This window comes from Rhamphochromis longiceps, linkage group LG1, assembly GCF_057381845.1.
Source record: "Rhamphochromis longiceps isolate RC_006_pf linkage group LG1, R_longiceps_female_GT1.1, whole genome shotgun sequence".
NCBI lineage: Eukaryota > Metazoa > Chordata > Actinopteri > Cichliformes > Cichlidae > Rhamphochromis > Rhamphochromis longiceps.
In genome coordinates this window covers 31,717,914-31,738,379 of record NC_140557.1, presented here as the reverse complement: position 1 = coordinate 31,738,379, position 20,466 = coordinate 31,717,914, and the positions used below count along the sequence as shown (strand labels likewise).

Sequence of the window (20,466 nt, the reverse complement as noted above, 5' to 3'; positions counted from 1 at the left end):
TGAGCGGCTACTTCACTGACGCGGTACGCCGGTGTTTGTGAGGAAACGCCAAACTGAAAGTAGTGGACCTCTCATCCTGGGCAGAAGTACGCCAACTTAGACTCGTTCATCCGAGGTAAATAATACACAATTACTATATAGTCACTACAGTACTTGTTATTCTAGCATAATTTTACATCTTTACTTCCTTTTGTCGTGGAGCAGCTTGGCGACTTCGTTTGTTATGAACTAGCTCGTTAGCATGCTAGCTAGCATGCTGAGATATTGCAGATTCATTCTGCTGCACCAGTTAGCCGACTAGCTGCCATGGGCTTATTAAAGCACGCGTTGTTTTTGTAAACCAGCCTCAGAAACTTTTAGCACCTATTTTGGTTTCTGACTTTAGCTAAATATATGTTCACTTTCTTTATCCCTGAATTCAGATACGTCTTGTGTCAATTTTAAAAAGGCATCGTTGTGTGGGTCTTGTCTTCTGCAGCTTACGCCTGTCTGTAACTGCTGCTCTTTTTACCTTTTCCAGGATATTGCCAGCGACTTGAGAAAATGGTACGTAGCTGTTATACTTTTTAAAAATCTCAAAATGTTGTTTGTTTATTTTTTTTTAACTAGTATAGGCATTCATTTTGTGTTGTTGTTATTTTTTAGTCTCGCAGATATGATTCCCGGACAACCATATTTTCTCCAGAGGGTATGTTTTATTTCTTATCTAAGACTTTGTAACCAAATACTGGTCAAAATAATCCAACACAAGAGGCCCAATACTATCATTCTATTATTACAATATTACAATCTTCTGAGTTTTTGTTATTTTTATCCCTCTATGAACTTCAAAACAAATACAAACTATCCAAATACACCAACTCATGACTAGTACTTAAAGCAGGAACATGTGGTTTAATGAGCCTAGTACAACCCCCAAGAAATAAACACTCTGGGTCAACGCATGAATAATTTGAGTTTAGTATTTTACTTCAGGGGCTACCTGTGAGCTCGTATCCATGGTGAAACTGTTGTAAAAGTATTTGTCTTTAGTATTTTATATAGCCACTGTTTTCCAAAAACTGGTCTTAAAGGGGTTTGTTTTTTCAGTATTGTTCACCTAAAAACCCGACTGTAATTTACAGGACGCCTGTATCAGGTGGAGTACGCAATGGAAGCAATCGGTCACGCTGGAACGTGTCTGGGTATCCTAGCAAATGACGGGGTGCTGTTGGCAGCAGAGAGACGCAACATCCACAAACTGCTTGATGAGGTTTTCTTCTCTGAGAAGATCTACAAACTCAATGAGTAAGTAAGCTTCACTAGATTCTTACCTTCAAAATGTAGTCATTCATTTTGTTTTTTGGTTAACATTGCGTTTGTGGTCACATTTTCAGAGACATGGCCTGCAGCGTTGCTGGGATCACATCAGATGCTAATGTACTGACAAATGAGCTGCGGCTAATTGCACAGAGGTGAGTTTCAGAAGGAGACACATTTATGGCTGTAATTAGAAACAAAGGGATGATGGTGAATGCAGGCTGATATAACCACCACCAGCAGTTGTTTTCATAGCCATAAATAAAGAAAAGCCTAAATATGTGTAGACTGGTGCACTTTCAAAATGAATCTTATTACTTGAGTTATTTTATCACAAAATGTGTTAAATAGTTGGTGATCTGAAGTTTGAGATTACAGCCTTAAACATGTGTCTGTAGTTTCTAACCATTTCTCTCATTTACACCAACCACTAACCAGTTTGAATTCTTCTTAGGTATTTATTGCAGTACCAGGAGCCAATACCCTGTGAGCAGCTGGTCACAGCTCTGTGTGACATTAAGCAAGCTTACACACAGTTCGGAGGTAAGATGCACTGTCTGTTTTAATGCTCACAGCCTTTTACATTGCTCACCATGGCAAATCTCCTCAACTTATTGTCAGTCCTTACTTTTAAAGTGTTTTAAATGGGGATGTGCTTGACTGGTCAACTAGACATTTAAACACTGCTGCCCTTGCTCTTTAACACCAGAAACACTAGTTAGTTAAACATCCATTCATCTGCTTATCCTTTTCAGGGTTGCGGGGGGTGCTGGAGCCTATCCCAGCTGTCATAGGGCAAGAGGCGGGCTAACACACAGAAACAGAAAATCATTCGCACTCACATTCACAACTATGGGCAATTTAGATTAATCAGTTAACCTATCCCCAATAAGTGCATGTCTTTGGATTGTGGGAGGAAGCCGGAGTACCTGGAGGGAACCCACGCAAACATGGGGAGAACATGCAAACTCCATACAGAAAGACCCCAGTTTAATGGTGGAGTTGAACTCAGGACCTTCTTGCTGTGCGGCAGCAGTGCTAACCACCATGCCACCGGTTAAACATAATATTCTTATTTTATTATTGTACAACTGTAGTTGCCGGTTCAAAGTCATTACTGTGCCAGCAACTGCTAACCATGGCTATAGCCCCTGAAAGACAGCTGCACCACCCTCGCTCTGTCTGTCTATGAAGGGAAGTTTTGAATGGGAAAGAGGTGGGAGTAAAAAGAGGACAGCCATGCTAACCCGTGTAATGCTGCAGTACTTTGATTTTAGAAAGAATTAGCAGGTGTATGTCAGCTGTGTATGGAAACAGCAACCAAAGCCAGGTGTAACCACAATCCACAGCAAGGTGTGGAGGCTAGCATGTTGCTGTTGCTGCTAGCACTGCTAAGCTTAGCAAGATTCTTCAAACTAATCTGACACTTTGTGTTTTTGCAGTGTTATACATCCATGATACAAAGTGAGACACATAACAGCAACATTTAAAACATGATTTGATTAACAAGAAACGTGATTAACAGTTTCTTCTAGCTACTAAAATACACCAAATATTTATCTACGTCCATTAACGTGCATGCAGTTTTCAGTGTTTTCTCAGTGTGTTTTGTATTCGAGACTAGTCAACTAGTGAGATTTTTTTTTCTGTCATTTAAGTGACTAGTAAATTTGTTGCCAGGAACATCTGTAGCTTTAAATGTCTCTTCATAACACTGACTTTTATACTTTTTTTGTCAAACCTGATATCTGTGAAGCTCTCCTCTCTGCTTAAAACACAAAAGATGTATTTTAGCATTTTCTAATAGCTGTGTGGTTTGTCTTGACAGGTAAGAGGCCATTTGGTGTTTCTCTCCTCTACATGGGCTGGGATAAGCATTACGGCTTCCAGTTGTACCAAAGCGACCCCAGTGGCAACTATGGAGGCTGGAAGGCAACCTGCATTGGAAACAACAGCGCTGTAAGCCTGAAAATACTCTGATAATGAAAATCTGTGAAATGATCTCATTACATACACCAGGTAGTGGGAAGCAAACCAGATTGTAGTCTTAAATCTCAGAAGCTCGTGATAATCCTTTATTTACCTTAGTTTCTTTGATTTTTATTTTATTTCTTTATTTTTTTTGTCTTGGGTTTGGTTAAACCCATATAGTAATGGATATTCTAAATGTTTTTGTTTTTTCTAGTGAAATTCTAGAGGCCTAAGTGACACATGTATACACATATTTTTTTTAATACACTGTTCTTGTGGTGTTTGACACGTTCACTTCTTTTGCTTCAGGCTGCCGTATCCATGCTGAAGCAGGACTACAAAGAGGGAGAGATGACTCTGTCCTCTGCTCTGGCTTTGGCTGTCAAAGTCCTCAACAAAACAATGGATGTCAGCAAGCTGTCGGCAGAGAAAGGTGAGGCGCAAAAGGACTTTCTTACTGTTATTTCCATTTACTATCAGTAGACCAAAATTGGGTCCTGCCTTGTTGCCAATAGTATACGATAATAAAACCCTGTTTCGCACCGACTGTTTCAGTGGAGATTGCCACCCTGACACGGGAAGATGGGAAGACGAAAATAAAAGTGCTGAAACAGAAAGAAGTGGAGGAACTCATCAAGCGCCACGAGGCCGAAGAGGCGAAGGCTGAGAAAGACAAAAAGGAGAAGGAGCAGAAGGAAAAGGACAAATGAGCAAAATAATAACTTTCTTTTCACCCGTGTCACCAAAACCTGTTTTGTTTTGTCTTTTACATTAAACATTTGGAAACTGATAGAAATGTTGGTTTATTTGTACATGTCATACACGTGATCCGTGTTTTATTTACACAATAAAACACGCTTTAGAGCAATATCAATGTAATAAGCAGTATGCTGAATTTTGAAGTTAATTAAAGGCCATCTGTATGGCTGTGTTGTCATAAGCTCCCTTTGTTTTTTGCCACTTGATGGAGCCATCGGTCTTGTGGATGAACACTTTTTATTCAACATAAGAGAAGCTAAGAAAACACTACTACTTTTGGTAGTATCGCAATTAATTGTGAAACTGTCACTTCAAAAATAAAAAAATCCAGCATGTTGAAGCACGCATCTAGTCACCAAAATCGAGATCACAGTTTGACTATTAATTCAAAGAAATAGAAGTTGTTATGTGCTCTGTTTTCCCAGAGAGGCAGATAAATATTTACCACGTCTTGCATAACCTTCTCTTCCATGACACTGAGCGTTAAAAATAAAGTTTCCTCTGTTTACTGTTGGCCCATTGAGCCTCGCATCCTTCAGCCAGCTCCATCTCACTTCCTCTGTAATGTGATCTGCTTACCACTTGATGGTGAATGTGTTCACCTTTCAAATATACTCCAGCCAATGTCCTGGTCTGTGTTAGGGAACACATGTGCACTTAATTCTTCTCATAGAGTCGTAGCATGGCTCTATCATTTTTATCTCAAAACACTGCTCAGTTTGCACCATAAACTATGAAAAATAACCACCACAATTTGGTTAACAGTCATCAGTCAGCGAACAAGACGTGCTGAATACAGAGCAGTGGAGCCAGACTCACAGATGTAAAAGTTTAAAATAAATCACACATAATCCTAAGTGATCGGGCAATAGTTGTCATTATGCCATCAATTTTGTGTACACAAACACTCAGATATGTTGGATAGCATGGTATAAAGAGCAGGTGGTTAATATGAACACAACTCCGTGCCTGTATCACTGGTGTGTGATCAGTAAAGGGAACTTTGTTACAAACGATGTAGGTGATCACTAAAACCAGCTGTTGTTAACACTATAGAACATATCCACTAGAAGGTTGAGCTGACCGACACCATCACTTCCTGTATAGACCGAAAATATCTCAGCAGAGCTCCAATCAATAAAGCAAATCTTCTGGTCAGTGTTTGTGTTTTGGACTGTTCATTTCTATTTTTCTTTACATTCTTTGCTATAGAACTTTATATATATATATATATATATATATATATATATATATATATATATATATATATATATATATATATATATCGATAGATAGATAGATAGATATTTATGATATATATATATATAGATAGATGGATAGATAGATGGATAGATTTTATATGTATCTTTTTAGTCTTTTCACATCACCTGGAAAGATTATGTTGCACTAACCTAGTTTTTAATACAGCTGTTGATTGCCAGTTTCTTCCATCATATTTGCTAAAGCAAGGTTGTGTATATTGCATTGTGCTGTCAGCAGTACACAACAGAATTCGTTCACGAGTGCTTTTGCACATTTTTATTTATAATATAGGCTCAAATTCACAAGTGTTTGGACAGTGGCACAGTTTAGGAAACCTTGCGTCTGCATACCAGCGCAATGAAGCAATCAACACTGTTTAGTTCAGATTTGCAGCTTTATTTTACTGGGTTTAAAAATACTGCAAGATTTCTATAAATAGAGAAACAGTGGAGTGACGGCATCCTTCACAGAGAATGGGGTTGTCCCATAAATTTGCCCTCCCGTTGAATCTGTCGGCTTTCTCTTTGTTCATAATGAGACTCGAGTATGGCCTCCTGAACTGCATTGTTAAAGCAAGATGGCAGAGTGCTGTCCAGGGCTTTCAGATTTTCATGTTTTGGTTATAAAGGTCTCAGACAAAGAGGAATGACAAGAACAAAGTCGATATTGCTCTGCCTTTTCTTGCATGGAGAGCTCTCGGAGCTACTGAGGGTCTCTCAAGTTTGTCGTGGTTTCTGTTGGTTTTTTATTTTTGTTTTTTTGTCTTTTTTCTTTTCTATCTTTTTATTCTTGATAACAACACAGGATAGCAATTAAATGAGACATATCCATGACAAGGACATGGAGGACTTGCAAGAACAACAGAAACTAGAAAACAATCATTTTAATACAAGGGACGGTGTAATGCACAAATAACTGCCGTGCAAGTAAGTTTAACTATATTCCCGTCACTGATCAAATAAAAGATAGGATTAAATAAATGTTAATATTAAAATTAATAACATTAATAATTATCATCTTTATCCCCTATTTGCTCTGATGAATCTGTAATGTTACAGATTTGCCTTAAAGCGTTACTTTTTGATAAAGCATATAGTCAGGGCTGGATCATGTGACCCGGAATCCTCCTTTAGTTATGCTGCAATAGGCCTAGGCTACTGGGAGCCTTCCCATGATGCATTAAATGTTCCTCCTTCTATCACCTTTTTTTACTCACGTGTTTATACACCACTCTGCATTTATCATTAGTTATTTATCATATTCCAGAGCATGTCTTTTGTCCTGTCTTCCTCCCTTTACCTCCAACCAGTTGTGACAGATGGCTGTCCCTCCCTGAGCTTGGTTCTGCCAGAGGTTTCTTTGTGTTAAAAGGGAGTTTTTCCTTCCCTCTGTCACCAAAGTGCTTGTTCATAGGGGGTCATCTGATTGCTGGGTTTTCTCTGTATCATTGTACAGTCTTTACCTTACAATAATAAGTGCATTGAGGCAATATATAGATAACATTGAACTGATTTGAAATGAGAAACATTTGGAGTGACCACTCAACAATTTGGTCTATTTTCTAAATAAATAAATAAATAAGTAATGCACTGGGCCAGCTCAGCAACACAAAAACGCCTTTAAGACTATGAAAGTAAACTAAAGCAGACAATGGTGAAACTCTTTCCTTGGCCTCCCTAGGCCAAAGCGAGAACACTTGAGCAGACAGGGTTATCATGGTCAGCATCTCCAAACAAGAGACACTTCCATGGATGTAAATACAAAGGAATTAAAAAAAAACAGGCTGCAAGGTTAGTGTCACACTGGTGGCCCTCAGAAAAAGAAGTGTCAAGTTAGATTAGGGTATGTAAAAAAGCCTGTTCAAATCTGGACTCTCAGGACAGATTAACCAGAATGGGGAAAATAGAGAAGTATGGAAAGGAAAGGAACAGCTTTCTTACAAACATCTGTCAAACATGGTGGAGGCAATGTTATGGTATGGGCAGCTGCCAGTGGAACTGAGTCACTAGAGTTTATCGATGATGTGACTGTTAATAGAAGCAGCAGGATGGTCAGTGTGCAGGGTTGTACTCCTTGCTCAGATTCATCCTGTTGCTAAAACTGATCAGATGGCCCTTTGTAGTGCAGTTGGATAACGACCCAAATCATATCATGATGAGTTTATTAAAGTAAAGGATCAGAAATGAATGAGTCAGTCAAGACTGTAGACAAAACTGAAGGCGGCAGAGGATGCCTGGCAACAAGGATTTTCTTTGAAAAATGATATAATACATTTTTGCTGGGACTGTAAATTTCTTTGAGATAGATAGATAGATAGATAGATAGATAGATAGATAGATAGATAGATAGATAGATAGATAGATAGATAGATAGATAGATAGATAGATAGATAGATAGATAGATAGATAGATAGATAGATACGATGGAGGGTTCTAACCCCTTGGAATGAATTATGGATTTGACGGGGAGCCTCAGTGGATGGATCAGCAGTGCGGATACCTGAGAGCTCCTTGAAAGGCTTGTCAGTAAATGATTCAGAGATTATTTGCAAAGACAGAGGGAGTAGTGAATTACAAAGGTTGTCAGCACTCGTCTCCATCTCAGCCCCTGAGACACAAATGGGTCTCCTCGCAGCTGTGTTCCTCAGCTGAAAAGAAGCAGGAGTAAACCAAACACTTTAGATGCCTGGTTAAATGTCTTGCAAAATAGATAATTAAATAAATGAATAAATAAATAAATAAATAAGTAAAATTGCATTGCTTTGTTTATGCTAATCTTGATTGTTAAACCAGATGTCAAAGTGAATATTATGCAGAAGATAAACTGAGAGTAGATGAAAATATCTGCCTGGTCACAAGTGCCAGCTGCTGGCAGAACATAACTAAGAAGGTAACTTCAGGTAAACTAAGAATGGAAAAACACACTCACACAAAAACGCAATGTTTCTTCTTCTTCAAGACAGCTTTCTAACAGCAGAGTTTGTGCGTGTCCCATTAAAACTGATGCACTTGAGCTAAATCCACGATAAAGGCTACTGAATTGAAAACTTGTTTTTGCTTGACGTCAGTCTTTCAGGTTGGATCTAACATGGACTTAAAATGTAAGTCAACAGCACTAATTCATTTAAAGGCCAGGCGTGGTGTGGCCACAGTGTTGAGTGGGAGGGTTCTTGGCATCTGAATGACTGTTGGCCGCTTGGGGACTTCCCCTCCTGGGCCCAGGCCAAAAGAAATTGTGTAGCAAACATGTCCAGTGACCTCCCCCTTTTTCTAATTCTGTAAATCTAAAGTTTTGAAAAAAGGAATTTTAACTTCTCAGTTTAAAATTTCACTTTTACGGAGAGCAATTCATCTTAAGGGTCACCGAAGCTTCGTTGAACTTGCATATCCTCCAAAACAACCCGAGCATGTTGGGATGACTCTCGTGGAAGCCAACCACTGTGATGACACAGATAGGGAGACCATGGCAATCTGCTGCAGTGTAAACAAAGCACCAGAAAAGCACTGGAATGTCTCTGCAGTGGGAGCTGGAGTAGGAGGTCAGCCAGAGGCCAAGGCAGGTGGTATATATCAGAATCGAGGCTGACATCTCAGCATTAAGTTATCCAAACAAGAGGCAGGCGGTATGTTATCCTGCTAGCGCTGGAGGAGGAGCGGCAGGAGCAGGAGGAGGAGATGATAGAGAAGGAAGGAAGAGTCAAAGAGGGGGGGGAGGGGGGGTGAAGGAGAATGAGAACAAGGGGGAGTGACCCTATAATCGTCTTCTCATCTCTCCCCCAGTCCCAGAGGAGAGGCCACACCAGTTAGCATAAAAGGCTAAACATAACATGAAACTTGCTGCCTTTTTGAAGCCTTTGATCCCATCGCTGATCCTGAGAGTCTAAGCCACCTATCACTGGCATAAAGTCCAAGATGGTTTACAGCACAGGAGACCCCCAGCCATCCAGACTTTGGACTTGCACTGGTGCAGGGCTGGGACCACGTGTTTGACGACTGACGAAATCAGTTCAGTGCTTCTTCTAGGCCCCCCTGGATCTGGCTCAGAACGGGGTAGGCATGGTTTGCAGTCATGCCATGCAGCTCATCTCTGAACCTGAGCCATGCAAAGATCAGCTCTTCTTAGATGGCTAGATTCAAAACAAATAAGGACACATTTATGTTATTATTGCCTTAATTGAGTCAAAGCGGTTTGTGCTTTTATTTTTAGTGTAAGCTTTTTGTTCTTTTTGTTCCTTTTTTTTTTAGATAGGAGGAAATAACAAGATGACGGGAAATGAGGAGCACACAACAAAGGTCAGAGGCCAAAGACAGAGGAAGGCACCAGCATCTTAACCCCTAAACCACCAGGATGTTCCAGGTCTGACTTTTACCTAAGAAGGATCAAGACTTTTAGCACAAGTACATAAGCACAGTGTGAACCCAAGGATCATTTATTCTGTAGTGTTGGGTTAAATCTCTAACAGCCATTTTTATTACAGCCCTAAGTCTTAATCTAGAAACTGAAGGAGGTTGGCTTCAGGTGCATGAAGTAAAGCTCAAAGTTCAGCATTTCACAGCAAATTAAACTCATTCAGCTACTGAACTGGATCTGCTGCTTCTTTCTGGATAAGATGAAACATGTGGCTATAAAAGACTCACTGGCTGTGTCATATAGCTTTGTCATCTTTAAGTTAATAACTTCAGCACAGCATCCAATTTGAGGTATTGTAGGTAACTCCTGTAATCACAAACCTGCGCTTACACCAGGTAGTCGTCATCTTTAAACTATGAAACTATGTCTTTAATCAACATTACCTCTTTTACTGACATTTACCAGCAGGCTCCAATTTAAAGCCAAGGCCACTCAGCGATGTGTGAAATTCTGACCTTACTGGGATTCAGGAATTAAATAATCTTCTCATCCGTGACAGTAATTTTGCGAGCAGCCCGCAAATCCAGGAGATTACAGGCTCGCCGCTCACCACCAGATCAAGACAGTTCACCATAAATGGAGTTGAGGAGCAGTAAACAATAATTACAAGCCGAGCTCCTGATATGACCTATTATGGAGAGGCAAATGAAGCTATGTTGCTGCTGGCACATAATAGCAGGCTTTGTGGGGCATTATACTATATTGGCATAGGCAGATATTTTGGGGAAAACATTTACATGGCCTTGAAATAATAATACATGGTTAATGTAAAAAAAAAAGAAAAAGAAAAAAAAAGGTTAAAAAACCAAAACTTTAGTCATTTTTCTATTTTAATTTCAGTGACTAGACTCAGGACTCCTCAGTGAGGCTTTCAAGTCAATTGTCAAGTCTGTAAAATATGTGCCGATTCTAATCAAGCTTATATAAATTTGTGATCTTTGAAAAAAATATCAATGTCACACAGTTTACACTCAGACAAACACCACAGTAGTTTATTTATTTTAAAGCGTTTAGGTGGTCTCTTGTTTTCATTTTCACTTGTTTTTCACCACAGTTAGATATTATTCACATGTGCCCCTCTGTTTCTGCTTCCAACACCAGCCACTTTTCTCTGTTTGCCTAATAAGGTCCTGAGAATGAGCTCCTATTGTTCAGCGAGGCGATCCAGTTACAAAGGTAGGCTCCTGAGACGTCTGTTTTTATTACTGCAAAAAACAATTTCTGCTTTTGTCAAACGTGTCACGTGCTTATTTCAACACAGAAGAAAACTTTACACCTTATTCACACCTGGAGAAAACAATCCTTAGATATTCAGTCTGTAGTCAAGGTTGTAAGTTTTAGCAAGAATAAGCACGAATGTAGTTTTCATTATTTGCCCTCTATTTCTGTGCCACAGCCTTCATTAAAAATACAACAAATGTAAACTTTAAAGTTTATAGTAAATATAGAGAAAATCTAAAGCAAATGAAATCTTATATAACCAGGTCAGTCCCACCAAGATCTCTTTTAGCAGGGAGACCACGCCAAGAGGGCAGCAACATAGATACACAGAACACACATCAAATGAATTTAACAACTAGAACACTTGCACACAGACAAGGTTAACTTTAATGATCCCACCAGAACTTTGTTCATCAGAACAACGTCTTAAAATTAAGTTCAGATTGTAATTTACTCCCAGCACTTGGTGCCAAAACTCAAAATGCTTTCTCCCCCAGTTCAGTTTTTATTCTGTGGATTATAAAATGCAGAACATCCGTAGATCTGATATCATGACTTCCATGTTTCCTTGTTAACAAGAATGAGAAATAAGACGGAACAATAACCAAAATAGTTTTAGAAATAACCTCATACCAGTGACTGAGGCTTCTAATGCATGAAGATGTCCAATTGACTTTAGAATAAAGTACACATTGGTGAGTAAGGGGACTGCAGTTGGTGATGAATCGCAGGCCTTGTGATACACTCAGTCCAGCATGTGAAGACAATGAACAGAAGCATTCAGAAACAACACATCTCCATAATCAACGACGGGCAAAAAAACGTTGTCTCCACCGATAAAATCTTAATTAAAGTTTCTTTTTTTGTTTTGTTTTACAGCATCTTGAATATTCTCCTTTAAAGACAAAAGATCATCCTTTTTAAATCCAAGATAATTGCAAACAGACACAAGCTCAATTTTGTTGAACTCAGGCAATACCGATTTGAAGCTGTAAACAAATTACATTTTGCTTTGTCTACATTTAAGACAACTTGTAGATGACAAAGTTATACTTGTATTCTATCAAATGAAAGTTGTAAATACTCAAAGGCCTCAGCAGGAATGGGCGCTGCACAATATATGACAATATCATCTGCGTAAACGTGACATTAAAATTGACTGGAAGCAACAACAATGATCAGCAAACCATGAAAAAAGCAAAAAGGAAACTCCACTAAACAGTACATTTTAGTTGCCATTTTCTTCCACAACACTGTTCAAAAACCCAGACACCAATCTGGGTTCATTATTAACCGCAGAAGTAACTCATTCAGTGGGGAAATGTCAAACGCAGGCTGAATATGGAGTTAAAGCAGACACACCTGCACTCAGATGATCTGAAACCTGCTTTCTCATGTAAAGAGTATATCCTGAGTATGATCAAGACCAGGATACACTTTCACCGGATTTTATGTAAACTCTACTTGATGCATTGCCTGGCTGCTTTTCAGCTTTTAGAAACTGACAGACCCAAACTAAGCTAAACCTCAAAAGAATGTGAGTAGCTCCGAGCGCTGGGCAGCGGAGGGGTCTTCCATTGTGTTTCTTCTTGGTTAGATTCTGATTAACCACTAAAACAACATAGCTTACATGCTACACTTGCGTGCAAATCTACAGCAATGCATGTGTGCTGAGAGAGAATAAAAGCACCATGATCACTCCTGGTTCACTTCATATCACAAGCCCAACATGATGTATAACTCATCCTGCTTTCTGTCCTCTTCTCCCTATAGAAAGTAGACCCAGGTACATGAGAAAATGTGTATTTACTTCCATCTGCCTGATTGTTCACATTGCCCATTAAAGCTATTTCCCCCCTCACATCAGACCTTTAAAATTTGTGCATTAAATGCTTCAAGTTTGTTCTTTGTAACAATGTCAAGCTTGTGATTCGCAGTTGTTCCGATCATGGATCAGACCAACTCTGCTATCCTCAATCTGTTTATGAAAGCTGCTACAGCCACCAGCTAGTTACTGAGGTCGTTACTGAGGGTCCTTGGATTTAAAATCATTTGTAAATGAAGGGCACTCGTATATTAGTGGCATTAACACTGTTTCTGATTTAATAGATAAATAAAAAGATTTTTATGGAATAAAATGGCTTTTTGTATTTTAACCTTTATTAGAATTCCACAGTGACGATGAAGTGAAACCAAAAAAAACTTCCATCTACACATCCCACACAAGCATATCTTTTCTTTAACAGAATGAAGACAGATAAATTCAGCAGGTGTTCTCCTCCTGTCTTAAATATTCCTCTGTCTTTCTCTCCTTGTGGCCTCACTCACCTTGACCTTCCCTGGCTGCAGATGGCCACACCGGCTGTGTGAGTTTCCTCAATGGGCCCTTTTGTTTCTCTTTATCAAATACATTGAAACAATACTCTCATTTATTTAATGTGGTATACTTTGATTCCCCCGTTCATGATGAGACAGTGTTTCATGCTTAGTCATTTAAAAATATGTCATGTGTACAATATTACTCTACATAGGTCCACAATTTATTGGACAAAGATGATTTTTTTTGTAGTTTTGCTTCATCCACTGTCCCCCACCATAGTGACTATTAATATAAAATGGCATGGACATCACCACATCCTGCATTGCCTGCCTTGAGATGCTCTGCTTGGTGTTGCTGCCACCTTCAGTTGTTGCTTGTTTGTGGGTCTCTCTGCTTCCAGTTTTGTCCTCAGTGCCTGAAAAGCAAGCTCTGTTGTGATGAGATCAGGTCCCTGACTTGGTCATTGAAAAATGTCCTAATTTTTGGCTTTGTGAAACTCTTGGTTTGCTTTTGCAGTTTGCTTTGGGTCACTATCCGTTTGCTCTGTGAAGCTCTGTTAGATCAGTTTTGAAGGATCTGGCTGAATCTGAGCAGAGAGTGTAACCCTTTACACTTCACAATTCATCCTGGTGCTTGTATCAGAGGTCACATCATCAATAAACACTAGTGACTCGGCTCCACTGGCAATTCTGTCATCATACACTTCAGTTGTCTTCTGTGGTCTTTGTAGCCTTTTAGTTTTGCTGCGCTGGCTGGTGCATTTATGCTTTATATGAATGAACCAGATTGTGGATTTGGACACCAGTAAAGTTCTTGCCATGGCTTTTATATTGATTGTTTGTTTAAAAATCAACTGAGGTATTGTATTTTCCAACAATTTATGGCACTCACTATGTCAAGTAATGATTTCAGATTGTACAGAAAACCACAAATGCAGCAAAAAACCTTCGCTTTTTAATAAAGTACAACAGATAAGTCTGTGCAAGCTTAGTCTTAAATATAATTCTGTTGTTGGTCATTCAAATTAATCTACACTGCTTTTGTTTTCAAGGTACAGCGTATGTCTCTGTTCCTCGTCCTTCAGGCTTTATGAGCTGCACACATGTAGGCAGCAAAACATGACATCATCACAGTTCGGAAAAGTTGCACAAAAAAAGTTTGGGAAGTTTTAGCTGATGTCTCAGGCCATTGTCTCAACTAGAGCATCTTCCATTGCCCCCTTTAGATAAAAGTCCCCCAGAAACTCTGTGTGTTACATTTTTGATAAGAGATGAGCCCTGAAAACAGCGGGTAGCATCTAAATTATGCAACTGTTTGCATCCTCTTAGGGGCAAAAGTAGAGCTGGGCTGAGTTGTCGAAGGGAACGAGCCATGACAGGCCGGGTTGTGGGGAGGAGGGTGAGTATGCATTATGAATGGTGCTAAGTATGCCTCAGCTGGCGGAGCTGAGTGGGGGTGATGGAAAGCGATGGGATAGTGCCAACCTATTGGTTGCCTGTGGGTAATGCACTTTATCTTACCTCCAAAAACATTTTCTCTGATTCTGTTCAGCCATTAAAGCCCCCCACCCACCCACCCGCCCACTTTTCTACACATCACCTGCTCTGAGCCTAAAATGTTCACCGGAAGAACAGAATCGCCACTTTCTCCAAATAAAATTCATGCAGTTGCTTAGTGCAAGAACAGCCAGGAAGATGACTAATAGCTTGTAACAAACGGCACTTTCTAGGATTGAGTTGGATGTTCAGACAGCTGTTTTTTAGATAACTTTAACAACTTTGCATCAACGAAGCCAAACTACCTTAGTGCTTAAAAGTTCATCATATATCCATATATATTTTAGGTGTTCTTGGAACTGATCCAGAATGTTGACCAAAAATGAATAAAGTAAGACATAAAATATTTCTATCAATCAATCAAAGCCAAAAAATGAAATAATGTCCACGATATGATGTTTTTACTCAAATGTTTTTAGCTGGATTTGATTCAAGAATTTTCAGCATTTTTCTTGTTATTTTTTATTGCCTCGTCACTAAATATTGCCAATAAATATACCAAACAGAATTTATATATATATATATGTATGTTTTGTATTAATTACTTCTCAAAATGGCAACCCTCAGTCCTTCCTGTATGAAATGTCCCATGATCCTTCAGCTTTCCTCATGCAGTCAGCCTTGGGGGAGAACTCTCTCTGGAATTCTGCAATGCTCAGCCGAGTCGCTAAACCAAGTTTAATATTTGATGAAATTAGTTCTGCTCACTGATTCTGCACTCTTACTTCTGCTGAGTGACTCCAGCCCCAAACTGCAACCTGATTTTTCCTTTTTGGTTTTGATTGTTTGTGACGTTTCACACCTAATGTGAGACAATTTAAAGCTATTTGAAAAGAAAAAGCTCCATTTAGAAGAAACCAACTAAGCAAGAACTTAACCTTTATGTGTGACAACCAGTCTCTAGACTGTAAACATATACTGCATGTGACAAATTATGTTTTAGAGCATAGTAGATGTCTATGTTTACATCATCTCTAACACGGAAGAGATGGAAAATTCTGAAAAAGGGACTGTCATATGTTAAAAGCATAGTTCTTACAGTAACCGTCTTCAACAAAACTCAAACTCTGTCTGATGAAATTTGGGGACGTTTCCTCCTCTGAAAGGTCTCTGTGTGATTACACTTGTCATAAATCTGTGTACACATGTGCCTCACCGTTACTGCCTATAAAAAAACTTTTTCATTTTATAGATACTATGAATGGAAATTTTAACAAAATTATTAACATAGATTTTTCTTGTCAAATTTTCCAAAAGGAAATATAAAAAAGTCAAGAAGTGCTTGCCACGTCTGTCCCATTAAACCTAGAAACCAAAGTATTTGTGCACGGCCACATATCCCCGTGCTTGCCGGAACACATTTGTGCACATAAAGCAGATGTTTCCTCACAAGGATTTTTTGACTGGCGCGTGCCTTTTTTGTGCATAAGACTAATTAAATGCCATTAAAAAGTAATTTCCTTGTTTTCTTGTCCAGAGTGAACACGTTTAGTTCACTGCTAGTACTGAACCACAGTGTACACTAATGTGAAATGATTTTTTTTTAATACCACATCTTTATAATTCATAACATAGGCTCGATTGCCCTGCTACTCAGTCTCCCCAAACTGTCAGCTCTCACTCTCTTTGCACTAAACCTATATCAGCTAAACTGTAATTAATTAAGCTTAATATAATAAATGAGCTAGCACATTTAAAAGAAAAGGGGTTCATTTTATCCTGTAATGTGTCTGAACCTTGGAAGACGTTTGAACTTAATCAGAAAATTACAAAATTAGTCGGTTTTTAAGAAGTGCAAAAATTTGTGCAAAAAACGATTTTTTTAAAAGTCTGAATTTAAACATTTCCCTTTTTGTCTGAAATATGCTGAATCCCTAAAAATAGCTTCTCCTAATTCCAGGAAGGCATGTTTAGATTTCACGGAAAAGAAAAATGATAACCAGGAGAAATGTGGGGAAGAGCAAAGATATTTCAACTCACGAGTGCACTGACAGCACAGTCTTACTTCTAGGTAACATAAAGTCTTCATCCGTTTGTAGCTGGATTGTAATAAATTAGAGATGTTACTTTCCAAGCTCAGGCTTCAGGATGAGCAAATGGCGTAAAAGCCTGGTGTTTATTTGGGACAGATTGATTTAGTGTCTCTGAGTGGGACTGAACTCGGTCCTGCTGCTCTTAACTGCCTTGTTATTGTCCATTAGATGAGAGCCATGCCTGAGATCTGTGGCACGGAGAAGGAACAGGAGAATGTGCGTTGAACATGTGTTTGGACTGGAGTCCAGTGATTGATGCTCTTTGAGATTTACCCACCATCGCTACCAAAGGACTTGCACCGTACTCAAGCCTGGGCTGAGGACACAGTAAATGTGGCAACAAAGAAGAAGTAAGAAGTATGTGCAAACATGGTTAAAGAACATATGATGTTGGGGTTTTTTGAGATACTTCCTTTTTAACTTTCTAACTGCTGAGCGTCTGATTCTGAAAACCTCTGAAATACAACTCTCAGGCATATCTATGCTTGGCCCCACTTATCTCAAAATGCATTGAGGAGTAGATCTGACTGAACAGCTAAGACACTGTGAGATCATCTTGGCAGCAGCATCTTGCTAGCATGTTAACAGTGACGAGTACTTTTGCATATATAATGTCTACGTATAGATTGATAGCATGCTGACATTTGCAAATTAAACATTGGTAGAAATCACACACTTTATAACAGATGGAAAACTGAAATTAACTAACCGCCAGTGGCTACATGTAGCCTTCACTGGGCTTTTTGGCTGTCACCATCTTGCTGTCTGGAAAGTGGATCTGACCGAGGAATGAAGACACTTCATACATACACAATACAATTTTTAAAATAAATTAAAACTTAAAACTAGGAAAATGTTTTCTGATGTAATAAATCAGGATAATTTTCTCATAGACATGTAAACAATCACCCCTGCTGGCATCTAGGAAAGAGTACAATGTTTGCTAAAAGTGTTTCTCACAGATCTGGAGGTTTTAGTGGGGGTTAAATGTTCTGTCATCCCAAAGAAGGCACACAGAGTAATTACCTTATATAAGGTCTTTCTCTCCAAGTAGTTCATTTGCAAACACTTTGTGAAAACTGTCACTGATAGTATAACCAGCTGCCTCTCCAGGCAGTCTTTCCTGCTACAGATGGACTCCAACTCCACAGACTGCACTTCGTAGTTTCTACTCTGCAGTCTTGCTGAGCTCACCACGGCAGTTGTCCACCTGCTGCAGGTTTTGTCCCTCTAAGTCATGGAGAACAACAAGGACTAGCATCACCAGCTGTAATCCAAGGCAGTGGAACAAGAGAGAGAACCAGGTTAGTCATGGGAAAAGGCAGGAAATGAGGCTGATAGGGCTGATGACCAGCACGTTAGCAGCAGTTGAACTTAGTAGTAGATCAGTTGCAGTTGGTGCTACAAAAATGGCAAATCTACATGAATGAACATTAATATATCAGGTTAGGCAATCCAAGTGAGTCTATTTATGAAACGGACTGGTGAGAAATGGCAACAGCTTTATAATAAATGGAGTTGCCTGCTGCCTGCTGAATAGAAAAAAATCAATCTTTGCTAGCAGTGTTTCTCACAGGTGAACAATTTTCAGTTGGATGTTGGATAGGTTAAAATTATTTTTAACCTACAAATTTTATAGAAAATGAAGACTCCAGAGATTGCCAGACGTATTATTATTATTAGTATTATTATTATTGATCTATAAAAGTGACATGAATGTGACGCTATCCAAGAGCTTTCAAGATTTTTCATCCCTATTTAGCCAGTGTTGTACAAGTTCAAGTTTTGCAAGGACAAGTTTAGTTCATATTGTTTAAAAGGAACAAATTCATATTCATAGTTCACAGTTTAGAATTTACAACTAGGTTGACCAAAAGTATGGTTTATTTCTGCATTTGTTTAACTGAGCTGCTCTGAGTTTTTCCTTTTCAGTAGAACGCGCGTCAGACTCTGACAATTCCCAAACTAAAAGAGCTGTTTCAAACTACTGAAGAATCATAGACAGAATACTTTCATAAGAGAAGTATGCACATGCATTCATGTTGCTTGCAATTATACTATAGAAACACAACTATTAGGTCACACCTCTTCATCTTTATATTCAGGCATTTTCTGTCCCATTACCACAGGTGTATAAAGCCAGCCACCTAGCCATGCAGCCTGCCTTTACAAACATTTGTGAAAGGATGAGGTGTTCTAAAGAGCATAATCTGACGTCACCATTGCAACATGTCAGGGTTTGGTTTTTTTTTACATTTCTTGCTCTTAGATAAGTGGTCTTATTGGATGAGTGGGAAGATTTAGGAACCACAGCAACTCAGCCATGAAGTGTCTGAACACATAAAGTTACATAATGAATTCATTAAACCCAATAACTGCAGAGATCCAAAGGTCCTCTGGCATAAAACATCAGCAGAAAAACTGTGCACCAGGAGTTTTATGGATTGGGTTTCCATGGCTGAGCAGCTCCTACAGGTGTAATATTTAGGTGGTCCACTACTTAATCATTAGTGTATTTCCCAAGAGTAGCCAAATGCCTCAACTCAATGAGACATTTCAGACTGGCTGCCAGTGTGGGTGACATCCTGACTCATGCACGTTAGCTTTTTTGTGTCAGGATGTCTTCTGATTTTGTTCTTAAAACTCCTTCATTGGACTGTCTTCAGTGCTATCTGTCTGAAGTGCTCTTAGCAGTAGCTACAACAACAGGTCATATTACTCTTTACCGTCCAATACATGTGCATTGATCGCTAGAATGTTCTTTAGTAGCAAGAGCTATTTGCTCAGTTCACTGACAACATGAGCACATCTGGGCACCATAAGTAAAAACACAAGTAAAAAACATAAATGGCAATCCACTCAGAGGGTGTTGCAAGATTTCAGTCTGGACTTAAGTTGGACTTAAGATGGCTAAATAAAATCCATTGATCCAAGCTCTCTGGATAAAGTCTTACAAAATGAGTCGCTTTTCATTCTGTGATAATATTATGTGTATTTGTATATTGGTATGAAGTCAAAAAGTGCATTAGATTTTCTCTGTTTTCAGGAAACCTGAAATGTGGTTTTGAATTTCACTCCTTTTTTTTAGAGTCACAAACTTGCTTGAGCTTCTGCACCTTGCCACGCTCAACGTCACATATTTCACCCATTTGTGCCGGTTACAAACCAGCACATCACAGGTTATAGCCTCAGTGATTTGCTGGAAACTTTCATATCATCTCCACAGTTGACTCATTCATCACACCACAAAAATAGAACACCGCAGCTCTCGGCTTGCACTGGCGGTAGACAGAGGCCCGTTTAACTGTCGTCACAGCGCTCTGAAAGCCTCTTAGAGCCTGTATAAGTAACATTGTGGGGGGAAAAAAGTATATGGGCTGCAAGGGGTTTACATTTGTTCAACCATATTTGGATTTTCCATCTTTGAACAGGTCAGCTTTAAAGTTGTCAGAATTATAACTCAGTTTGTGTTTTGAGGTTGGTTAGTTTGGCTAACTCACAAAACATCTGGATCATATGAAAGTGACTAAAACAGAGGGGAAGGGGTGTTGAGAAAACACAAACGGTTTTAGTTCAGTGGCTAAATTCTACAGAATGTTTACACAAACCCATACAATCACACACACCGCTAGTC

At 39.1% G+C, this 20,466-nt stretch overlaps 1 protein-coding gene across 2 annotated transcripts; it reads left to right on the top strand.

Moving 5' to 3' along the window:
* The first annotated feature begins 6 nt into the window (after window positions 1–6).
* Window positions 7–4,210, top strand: psma4 (proteasome 20S subunit alpha 4). Of its 2 annotated transcripts, none has more exons than XM_085406461.1 (9): window positions 7–115; window positions 521–546; window positions 646–688; window positions 1,125–1,287; window positions 1,377–1,454; window positions 1,754–1,842; window positions 3,128–3,258; window positions 3,580–3,703; window positions 3,826–4,210. In XM_085406461.1, the coding sequence occupies exons 2-9, from the start codon at window positions 544–546 to the stop codon at window positions 3,978–3,980; spliced, it is 786 nt and encodes a 261-aa protein (XP_085262587.1). In that variant the 5' UTR covers window positions 7–115; window positions 521–543; the 3' UTR covers window positions 3,981–4,210. The 2 variants fall into 2 exon arrangements, with proteins under 2 accessions (XP_085262587.1, XP_085262594.1); XM_085406468.1 differs by having other exon boundaries at window positions 49–115; window positions 479–546.
* The last annotated feature ends 16,256 nt before the right edge of the window (window positions 4,211–20,466 follow it).